Consider the following 12,298-nt stretch of genomic DNA (forward strand, 5'->3'; position numbering starts at 1 on the left):
CTGGTGCAGCACACAGAGCTACAGGTAGAGGTGACCATGGCCTCTAAGAGGTATTCATTGTCCTGGGCCCCCTTTAGAAGAAGCCCTTATATAGGCGTACAGGTTTCCCTCTGCTCTATGTGGGTTCGGTTTGTGCGAGCTCGCGCTGTATATGTGGCTCACCTTTTTTACCCCAAAAATGTCCTCTACCATGCGGTTTGAATTCACTCTACATGCAGCTATGCGGTGGGACGAGGAACAACATTGTGCATGTGTACTGTGTGTGTACTGTGTATGTACTGTGTGTACTGTATGTGTACTGTGTGTGTACTGTGTGTGTACTGTGTCTACTATACGTGACTTTACCGAAAGAACCAAAGAATAATTCCTGCAGTCACGAAAGCTCCAAAATTAAGATTGAACCACTTCTACGGGGAAGTTTTAAGCTTATCTTTTTTCTCTCTCTCTCTGGTTCTTGTTTTCTCTCTCTGCCTGTGTCCTCTCTTTGGAATTTTCACACTTAAATTCTAACTTAGCAATCTTTGAAATACGTAATCAACCGGGCTATGCGTTAATTGTGTGTTGACCGACTCTCTGTATTGCATTACATTACATTTCGATATTTTACTACATTATTTAATTTTAGTGTGTCTTTCTTCTAATTTTCAAGCTTGCGTACCGTACCACGTTGTTGTCCACTCATTGACATGCTAATTTTTTCTCTGCCCCCTCCCTCTCTCCGCCCCCGCCCACTCTCTTTATTTAAAACCCCGTCACAGAGACGACCTCTCTCTTTGTGCCAATACGTGTTCTCTCTCTGTGTATCTTTATGATGTCTGTCTGCTTATATGTCTGTCTATAGTTTTCTGGTTAGATTTTTGTTGCTATTTCTTTTATACCTGATGATGATTGCTTGTGTTGCAATCGAAACGTCGTAGTATGCTATTATTTAATTTATTATTTTATCTTTATACGTGACTTTACCGAAAGAACCAAAGAATAATTCCTGCAGTCACAAAAGCTCCAAAATTAAGATTGAACCACTTCTACGGGGAAGATTTAAGCTTATCTGTTTTCTCTCTCTCTGGTTTTTGTTTTCTCTCTCTGCCTGTGTCCTCTCTTTGGAATTTTCACACTTAAATTCTAACTTAGCAATCTTTGAAATACGTAATCAACTGGGCTATACGTTAATTGTGTGTTGACTGACTCTCTGTGTTGCATTACATTACATTTCGATATTTTACTAGGTTATTTAATTTTAGTGTGTCTATCTCCTAATTTTCAAGCTTCCGTACCGTACCACGTTGTTGTCCACTCATTGACATGCTAATTTTTCTCTGCCCCCTCCCTCTCTCCGCCCCCGCCCCCTCTCTATATTTAAAGCCCCGTCACAGAGACGACCTCTCTCTTTGTGCCGATACGTGTTCTCTCTGTGTATCTTTATGATGTCTGTCTGCTTATATGTCTGTCTCTAGTTTTCTGGTTAGATTTTTGTTGCTATTTCTTTTATTCCTGATGATTATTGCTTGTGTTGCAATCGAAACGTCGTAGTATGCTATTATTTAATTTATTATTTTATCTTTATACGTGACTTTACCGAAAGAACCAAAGAATAATGTGTCTACTGTGTCTACTGTGTGTACTGAAAGCGCCACTTGGCAGGCAGCTGTCTCCTCATGCGGTTTCGTTTTGTTCCCATTTTTTGGGGGACGCATCTTCTACCACCGCATTGAGCGACCGGAAACCTGTAATCGGTCACGTGACATGTTAATGAGGTAATACACGCATTTATACGCATGGCGCACATTGGTACCATTGTACACCACACGATTGGCAGTGCAGCAACTTAATTATCCCGACAGATATATGGAAACCTCTGCAATTAGCTGCTGTAAAATGTACTTATGTTTCGGTTAGTACGCTGAGAACGTTTTGTTAACCACCGTTACTGCAGTACAAATTCCCATCAGTGTGCCTCTTACTGCACTTCCAGGATAGCCCGCGAGTCCTCTGGTTCCGCCTCCTCCCGGAGCACCCTTCTCACCCTGCGCCCACACAATCAGAAAGCGAAATCATAACCGCACCGAATCTTTGTAAGCCCCCGTCAAGCACCTTGAGCGAAGGTATTTTAAATTAATCTAAATTATATTACATTTTTACACGCGCAAGATTCGTAGGACATAACAGAAGGCATAATTGCGTTACTGTAGCACGGATCAAATCTTACTTAAATTCATTCAAGATGTCTACAAATCCATTATTCGATTCAAATGTTTAATTGGAGATAGGGTTATTCCTCTAGCTGTTCTGCACGATATACCACAACTTATGCTGTATGATGTGTTACATTCAGGAGTGGATTGGTTTCATCAGACTATATCAAGGCAAATAAAATTATCTTAGAATGGCATTGATGTGTAACTTAATGTGATCCTCGTCAAATTTTATCGTCTGCCGGAATATTACGGATTCTGTACAATTTGATTCATCTGTAAATAAATTGTTTCATAACTGGTTGTAAAGTAAGGGGGGGGGGGTATCCAATGATGTCAAAGGGTCTTTAACGTCTGCTGAGAATCAGACAGTATGCAGTATTGTATGGACAATACACACCACCACAGTAATAACCAGAGGCGGTCTACTGGATTCGAATCCGCGAACCCCTGCAATGAGCGGCGAGCGCGCCATCGCTGGGCTGTGTCACCATCTTGTGCAAGTTTTGTGTGAAGGCTTCTTACGAGGATGTGGGGAAGCACACTCATGTGTCACGTGCACTGAGCACAAACTGATCGCCGAACACATTAGTTGTGAATGTTCTTGTTTACACGTCAGTACAGTGGATGTCTTAAACCCAAACGCACTTTGAGTCCAGACGGTCCCCGCCAGCCCTTTGCACCCTACATGTGAACGAGAAGTAAATGCAGGTGGAGTTATAAACTTTTAAAAGACACCAACGTCTATCACTTTTCAGAACAAATCAAACAGACCAAACACGGCATGACAACGCAACTTCAAAATGGCAGCGCACTTATCCATAAGTATTGGCGCACTGCATGCTGCCACATTTCTATTGCGATATAAAAAAAAAGCTTGAAAATATACACCCGTGTGTCATCTCTAGTCTCTTAACACGGTACACTATTCATGAGGAGCTTACAGTACATTCAAAGTATTTGCATCTTCCTAAATTGTTTGGTGCAATTATGTTTAACTGTTGCTTGACCAACAAGTTATTCTTCAATACATTTATAAATAAAGATATACACGGACAAGAGCCAGATTCACGAATTGTTTAAACAGCTGAGACGCACCCCCCTTGGCAATCTGAGTCACTGCGGTAATGGAGTCACTCCAAAGACACTCGCATATTTTGGCCAAAACATCACAAAAGCGGCCCCTTTCCAACACGTATGTTACAAGGGGCTGAGAAATCAAGGAGAAAAGGCACTATGTGTGAAAAGTAATGAAACAAAGGATGTATTAGAGTTTAGATCCTCTTTCAGTCCAGGGTTTTCAAATACACTTCATTGATATAAATATCGACAGCTAGGTTTTGAGAATCCAAATACACATGTGGATTCAAACATCCTAGATCCGGTCCCACTCTTATACACTAACGGACAAGATGCTTATTGTTGAACTTCAGGTCCTTTGTTGTTGTTTATATATACTATATTTGTATAAGGACTGTAGGTTAAGCAAACAAACAGGAAAATAATTTCCTTACAGTTAAGCCTTTGGCCTATGGTATCGTCAGACGAAATGTACAGAAATCACCAAGCCATGAGACTGTATTTTCAGTGGCCACGTGCAGCTATCAGAGACCTCCACTGACCTTCGTGGACAGACATCAACAATGTGACATTTTATTCGATGATGCAACGTGATGATATTATCTCTCTTTCAACGTTAATGTATATTACGTTAATGTGCCATGACTACGACGTTTCGCTGGTGATTACCACCAGCTTCATCAGGCGATTTGCCGGCTGTTTGAATTCACCAGCAAAACGGCATACTCAATTGTAAATGTTGTGCGTTTACTCGCCATCACACCGATTTGCTAAAGAAATAGCTAATTGGTACCTTATGTTCAAGTTACACACCTTAATGATTAGTCATGCCGGGTGGTGGTGGGTTAGCGACACATTTATATTAATGCGATCTAACCCAAAAAACCCTTATTATAAATGAAGCACACGTCCATGCTCTGATTCTGTATGTCACATATTTTACACCTGAATGGACAATGACTGCGCTGAGGTGATATTGAAGCGACTTTTGTGTTGTGATGCACACAAACTGAGTGACTCACGTCAGGCCCCGGTGGCCCAGGGTCAGCAGGCAGCCCATCGGTCCCAGGCAGGCCCTAAGAATACAAACGAAGCGTCAAAGATGTTGCCACATACACACTCGCTCCAAGTAATGCACAAGTACAATCACGTGTTATTTTATCTACGCTCTAACAATATAACTATCATTCGTGGTGTAATGATTCACGTTCACAATTCAATTGTGTCAATTAAGGGTCACAATTAAATTTTGTTTAACTGAATGGCAAATTTGCATCACACAAATTCGAGGCTAAGGTAGTACAGCAAGTGGATTCATTTCCATATGTATTCCATCTGTACGGGGATGAATTATAAATGTCCTGGTACTCCGGTTTCCTCCCACGTGTATAATCACTCATTAATGGAGTTGGCCAAACATTCCAAAATAGGGCCACAGATCTTGGACAATTGCTTGCACTGGTTCTGGTGGTGGTTTTATACACCTATGTGCAAAAGCTGTGTCTGTTACACACTCCGTAATTTTTTTATTTATGCTATATATAATCATTCATTATTATATCCACAGACAAATTGAAAAATGTATTCTTGTGTGGTTCATCACTATATTTCATTAACGTGTCACTTGTTTTACTCACTCAGGCAGTGATATGTTTTGGTTCGAATAATCAGAAATATAATATAATTTATAAACACATGTATATATATGAAATCGAGGTTCACCATATTTCCTGGGTGGCCTCTCTCCCCTTCCACGCCTGGCACGGTGCTGTTAGAGCCTCGCTCCCCCTGCAGCACAAAGGGTTATTTACAGATTACGTCAAACGAGTTATGAATGTACTGTACACAACACTCTTGGCATATTATTTTCATTGCATGAAAACACAATGATCAATACGTATATGAAAACCAAGCTGTTGCATTGTATTGTTTATCCGCACACAAAAAAGCAAGCAAAAGCATCCGAACAAGCACGGATTTGCAAGATGTAAGTGATTACCGTCATCCCCGCCGTTCCTGCATTTCCTTTCTCCCCTGGAATTCCCGGCTCGCCCACAAGTCCCTGGCACAACAGACTATTTCAATACACAAGTACTCATCACCGCTCTATCGTTTCGTGTCTTTGGCCAAATGTAATATCTAAGTGAACGCGATTTATGGTGTCTGCATCAGTTTAGTCAAGACAAATGCATTATGAATACACAATTTTAATAAATGACAATGCCTCAATGAATGTCAGCTTTACAACAAAACGTAAATGATGTATATATGCTGTCAACATAACACGAAAAGTATGCGCTCCTTCTAATTTCATTCGACTCCCCTCCACGTGCAGGCTCCAGAGGCTTTTAGACCACAGGCCCCGGTGAACCTTGACTTAAGGGGAGGTCTGTCTCTCTCCTCTCCTACCCCTGAGGTCTGGTACCTCCTTCCCTCAGACACCTGTGCCGGACTTTCCTGTCCCTGCTCAATTCCAGATTCAATTAATTATTCTCCAATGACAGGAAATGTATACGCCTCCATTTTTCCCCTGCAGTGGGCGTCCCTCTGTTGTGTAGAGCGTATTGAGATGCAGTTGCATTTAGACACTCAAATTACAGTTAAAATGTGAATCATACTAGACATTGTTTTGAGGCCACATAACTATCTGACCAAATTTGTGCCATTAAAAACCTTCCACAACCCGACAGAGCCAAACAAATGAACTGTCACGTGTATAAGTGTGACATAAATGTACGTGATTAGCTTGGTCAATCAACAAATTATAACTATATGAAGCTCCGTTCTACGTTGTATGAATTGACATCCCAGATGACACAATATAAAATAAAAGTAATGCAATGGAGACGCAGGGCTGGATTCCTGTGTTGGTGTAATGTTACATTTTACAGCTTGCATCACAAATGTATTCCATTACATCCAAACCATGTAGACTACGCATAAAGCGTGCAATACTTTAGGCCACTTTAGCGAAGAAAAGTTGGGGAAAAGTTTGTAAAAGTTTGACCATGCTCATGTCAACTCTATTAAATTTGTCAGGAACCTCAAACGCCCCTGAAGACAGTTTACCAAAGGCATTTTCCATTGTTTATGTGGTATAACGGCTGTTTAGGCTAGACAATAATCATGTAAATTACCACAAGTGTGGAGGTCTCTGCAACATTAACAGCTGCCATCCCTCCATCACGACATTCCCCCACCACTAACGTATTTCCCTAACTACATTTCATACCGGTTAACCACATTTTTACTCATTATACACAATTTAATGCAATCTTGAGCATTTTATTAAACATGTGTAGTGAGTCCAACTGAGTCGCAGACGTTATTCTTCAGTGGCAACACATTTATTGTAACACACATATACAAAGGGTTAACTGCCCCTTTACCAGATACAGCCTGGGGTGGTGACCACCCAGCTAACTACACTATACTTACAGCTACGAACGGTCGGACTCTTACTCGGGTCCCCGGCCAAGTGTTGATGCTTCTTCAGACGTAGGACGTAGATCTTACAGCTTGTAGAACGAAGTGACCCCAGTCCCTCTCAGGGACCCACCTTATATCCTCCCGGGTCGGGGCTGGCTCCGCCCTCGGCCCCGCCCACCTTCGCGAGTGTTCTAGCTCCCTCTCAAGAGCTCTCCCTGGACACGTGATCACCCCCTAGCCCCCCCACCTGGGGCCTTCTCTGTGGACACTCCAGATCACGTGTCTACGGGATCAACCAGAGTGCCATGGCCCGGGGCAACCCTGTCCCTGGGCTGACACTCTTCCGCTCCCCATTGTGGAAGCCCGCACTTCATGCTATGCGTGGTGCCCGCGCTATCCCAGTGCTCACCAAGCCCCGCTAGGGCTGGTACTACACCCACCTACAGGGTGTACGCGATGACGGTGAATCGCACGCCATGCTGTGCTAGAGCCGGCATCACACAGCAACCAACCCGATGCAGTCCGTGACGTAAGTACATCACACACCACGGCCCTCCCGGGCCGGCACCATACAATGACATCCCTGATGTCACTAGACATATTATATTACGTAACATTCTAAAGTATGTTCAATGTATTTTCTCTATTTGATACATTTTTGCCTCTAAAGTACACTATTTATTTTTATACCAGGCGTGTCTACAAGAATTTGCTATGGCAAGCAATTTGATTTAGATCAATTTGTTCACAAAACGAGCAAAATGTTTGCTTTGCGTGCAGAGACCGATGTATTGAATGCATCCCATGGTGACATGGAGCACACGGCAGCCCGCAGCTGTTTGTTTACCAGCTGTGCTGTGCCCGCGTGTTTCGTGGTATCGGGGGTGAGGGGCCTTGTGGTGTCACTGTAATGGGTGGGTCCGGGAGAGGTAGGCAGCATTCCTAAATATTTGCAAACGTTGAGGACAGGAAGTCGTGCTCCATCTCGCATCCCTCCTGAAATCCTGGTTCGATTCCGCACCGCCGCTAACAACAGTGGCGAGTGATATGTGAACCAGCGGTCCGGCATGGCCCTTACTGTTCCCTCCACACACTAACATCTACCCTTCAAGCAACACAAATGCCAGGCGCCTGCGTGGTTCATCATGTGTGCTGAGTGTTACATTTCATGTTTTATTACTTTATTTTAAATGATGATTTGTATTTCAAGAGTGAAACTTTTGTGGCTGAAACCTAACTCAGCTTTTAACAATGAAGTGAGTCAATAGGAACACGAAGATCGTTTAACGAGTTTTCTCTTTCCAAGCAATTTTCGCGAAACGTATCTTGCTCGTTAAGCGAAACACGCATGTGTGTATATATATACCTATTGGTCTGGATAAAAGTAAAATCCAGATAGCCATGTCTGACCAGCTGGGGCTTTACTGTGCTATTGTACGGCATTACTAGAGTATTTGGCTGCAGCTATATATTTGCACGTGATAAGCCACTTCGTTGAGCTATCATTTGTAGCCAGATCGCTTCTTAAAAAGGCCTACAGTTGATCATCGATTATCCGGCGCGCGATTATCCGGCTGCTTCGAACATTACCCGGCGGTCCCGAGCCAATCCTGCGAAAACAGCAAAGCTGCTCCAAAGGCTGTACACAAGTCCGGCGATCAGCACCATGTGCATGACCAAAAAAATGTATCTGTTCTACTTAAGTGTTAAATATTATATACAGTACATTATACATTACATACAACTTCAACAATGAAAATACTGTAAGTATATACATCTCCCATGCAGTCTTCGAGATTGGAGTGGTATGGACAGTAAATTCAGTAACTTTTAAAAGGAGCATGTTTATGTTTGTCTATTTGTATGTTTATTTGTGCCAATTTCAAATATTAAATCAATTTAAACACTAACATAATCATGTCATGCAAGAATGTGCTAAAAATAAGCTATTTTAAATTATGATTTAGTGATTATCTGGCGTTTTTCAAAATCCAGCACCCCTCACCCTGGATAATCGATCTACTGTATATAGCTCAGTGGGCCTTCGCAAAATAAAAATATTAAGTAGTACAATTACTGGAGACCTCATGCCAAACAGTTTTTGCTTCGAACACCAACTTGAACACGGCGCATTTTTTTATGCCAAAGTTCATAACAGTATACCTGTGTAGGGACAGTACGGCTCCCCGTGGCCATGGTTACTAATTAACGTAACGGGAACAGACAGGGTCACGTTAGGCTAATGTGGGACCTAAGTGGTTGCTAATAATGATTGATGGGACAAGCGTTGACAGGGTCGCGTTCAGTTCAGTTAATTTATTAGGTACAGTACTAGCTTTACTACCCGGCTTCGCCTGGGACTTGGATTCACCACGCCCGGCCGCCTTTGTCTCCCCAGTGGCGATGTTCACACACCACACCAGTTACTCGTTTGAGGCTGAGTCGACCTAGGGGAGGCCCAGGACCGGTTGAAATAATCGTCACGGGTCGCCGGGTTCGTAGCGCAGCGCGCTAACCACAGCTCACTTGCCGTGCAAAAAATATATGCATTATTGAGCTCCCCCCCCGCTCCAAAAAAACACAAAAGTGTATTTTAATAATTTTTGCATGGTGTACAGTCTGGAAAGTACCCACATGGTAAATTTCCAGTTTGTTGCATGTCGGGAAGTACGCTAAACATTTTGAATCGGGTGCAACCGCAACAAACAAAAACATGAACAAGAAAACATCTTAAAGTGACTACGAGCAATAGAAAAATCCAGTGACGGTCGTAAATTGTAATAAAGGCAGAGACAGACAAGGCCAGGTGCGGTGAGAGAGGGTTCAGGAATAGGGGCGTGGCCGGGTCGTGAGGGGGATAACAGCCAGTCCAAACCGGGGCGCAAGGCTGCTGTTGTGGGGGAATTGCCGTCGCTGTCGTCACCTGGGAGCGGGTCGTCTTCATTATCCTGGAGTGGGCACCTTGTAGCCTTGGAAGAGTAAAGTTATGTTGTCTCAGAATAGAGTTATCTAAGTTACCCAAGTGTATATAGTCACTCGTGGTTACTCGTTAAGTTATCAGTGAGTCGGCGGACTTTATTCATAATAAATCTTAATTATAAAGCAGAAAATACATCTGTTTGTTTGTGTGAAACAGCAAAATCTCTCGAACGCTGAGCTCTGGCGTCATGAAATTTCCACAGCTTATGCTGTCTGGAATGTCTAAGTCAATGCGACTATTGTCAGCTTGCTACGGCTTTCCCTTCCCGAGTTGACAAAATCGACCTTATGTATAAGTGGGTTAAGGTTGAATTTCCTTGAGTGAAAAACATCCGATTTATAAAAAAAAAAATCTCGCGACGTTCATTCTTAAGAATTTTGTACAGTCATAGATTCTTATAATTGTTGAAGATTTCTAATGTTATTTCCTCATCGCGTGTTTCATGAGTGAAATATTAACAATTTAAGTTTGTGTAAATTCAAGGAAGCTTCAAACTCGAGAGCTATTGAAAGCGAGGAGCAGCGACAGCAACGAATTCAAAGTGATTTAATTGCTGACTAGAACTGAATTTTGGCAAAAAATGTTGAAGCTCGCAGAGATTGACTCCAGCAGGAGAGAATTTGACAAGGTGCCTCACGGGCAAGAAAATGGCTATATATGAAGGACGAAGCATTCAATTATGATCCTGAATTGGATTATTCAAACTTTCCTCCGATTGTCATTGGTAGCATGACTTTGAAGTGCACTTTTTGCGATGCGCTGAAGTTTGAAGGCGAGACACCAGGATTTTGCTGTTCCGGTCGAAAGATTTGGTTGCCAGAGCTTCCGGAATTGTCAGAGCCATTGAAGAGCTTTATGAATGGTGATCATCCAAAGTCGAAATAATATCTAAGCCTGATCTGCAAATACAATTGCAGTTTTCAAATGAATTCGTTTGGAACATCTGTGCCTATGCCTCAGTCAACTGGATTCATGACAACTTTGTTCATTCAAGGTCGAATGTCCCACAAGGCTGGCTCTCTCTCCTATTGCTGCCCAAAGAAAAGTCAAAGTTCCTACAAATTTACTTTCTTGGCGACGAAGAAACTGAAGCGCAACGTCATTGTGCTGTGATTCCTGGCACCAACAAAAGTTTGATCGCGTCCTTGCAAAAGATGCTGCACGGAAACAATCACTACATTCAGCAATTCAAAATGGTACTTGATGATAATCCAAGTGAAGACCTAAAGATCGTCATTAAGGCAAACAAGAAACCAGCACAAGGCCATGCACATGTCTTTAATGCACCGGTAGTCAATGAAGTCACCATCATCATTGCTGGAAATTATTTTGAAAAGCGCGATATTGTTTTGACTATTTCGATTTTAAGCTTTGGTGACTGCAGGGATTCATCATAACAAAAATAAAACAGAATAACATTGTATTTTATTATGTTTTATTTTTTTTACTTTATTATTTCCCTTCTATGTGACTTTACCGAAAGAACCAAGAAGATGTTTTGACTATGCGTAACAATGACCTTAAGAGCATTTCCGAGACGCACATTTCGTGTGACGCCTTGCAATATCTGCTGTTTCCACGTAGCGAGGACTGATATGCCATCAACATCAATCAAGTTCAGCCAGGAACGTCAAATAAAGCCAATGAAATGGTGTCGGCAATGTCGTACTACGCCTATCGATTGATGGTGCGATTGAATGAGAAACGATTGCTAAATTACTGACAGTTACTGCATCAATATTTGGTTGACATGTATGCCAAGATTGAGACTGAAAGATTGCTCTTCATCCAATTGAACCAAAAGAAGCTTCGTGTCGATGATTACATTCACTTGAAAGATGCGATTGTGAATGATGGCAATGCAGAAAATCATGGCAAGTTAGTGATTCTGCCATCAACATGTACCGGAGGGCCACGAAACATGCATGAATATGCACAAGACGCCATTACCTACATTCGTCATGGAGGCAAGCCGTCATCATTCATCATGCACATGTTCAATCCGAATTGCAAAGAGATGGAAGAGAATTTGATTAACGGCCAATCAAAAACGGACCGTAATGATTTGGTGGCAAGAATTTTCCAGAAGAAGCTCATCAAATTCATGAATGTTCTCATCAAAGGCGAAGTTTTTGGCTCAGTTAAATATTGGCTTTATTCCATCGAGTGGCAAAAGAGAGGTCTTCCACATGCACACATTTTGATTGATTGACGAATGGACTCAAAACAAATGGTACATGGTCCTTGCAGCGCTTTGAATTGGCAGTCTCCATGCATGAAGGATAAGATGTGCAGCAAGATATTTCCACGTCAATTCATCAAGGAAACGCAAACATTGAAATCGATTAAAACATCCTCAAGTATGTCCACAAGGGATCCGATCAAGGAGTTTTTACTATGACACTTAACAATGCCGAAATTGATTAAATCTCCGAGTACCAAGCAGGCCGGTACATCTCCAGTAACGAAGCGGCATGGCGCATTTTCGGGTTTCTGATCCACGAACGATACCCAACAGTCGCGCATCTTCATGTTCACCTTGAAAAAGGTCAGCGCATCTGTTTTAACCTAGGCAATTTGCAAAATCTTCTGGCCAATCCACCAAACACAACATTGA

At 42.3% G+C, this 12,298-nt stretch overlaps 1 protein-coding gene across 1 annotated transcript in view; it reads right to left on the reverse strand.

The window, feature by feature from the left end:
- The window catches only part of LOC144937316 (uncharacterized), a 57,270-nt gene that overhangs the window by 20,025 nt on the left and 24,947 nt on the right, over positions 1 to 12,298 (reverse strand). The window contains exons 6-10 of the mRNA XM_078864699.1: positions 5,272 to 5,334; positions 4,995 to 5,060; positions 4,295 to 4,348; positions 2,841 to 2,876; positions 1,962 to 2,024 (exon numbers count right to left, since the gene is read on the reverse strand). Of these exons, the coding sequence (XP_078720825.1) occupies positions 1,962 to 2,024; positions 2,841 to 2,876; positions 4,295 to 4,348; positions 4,995 to 5,060; positions 5,272 to 5,334 (282 nt within the window). The remainder of the gene's footprint in view (positions 1 to 1,961; positions 2,025 to 2,840; positions 2,877 to 4,294; positions 4,349 to 4,994; positions 5,061 to 5,271; positions 5,335 to 12,298) is intronic.

Source organism: Lampetra fluviatilis, chromosome 2 (assembly GCF_964198595.1).
Source record: "Lampetra fluviatilis chromosome 2, kcLamFluv1.1, whole genome shotgun sequence".
Lineage (NCBI taxonomy): Eukaryota > Metazoa > Chordata > Hyperoartia > Petromyzontiformes > Petromyzontidae > Lampetra > Lampetra fluviatilis.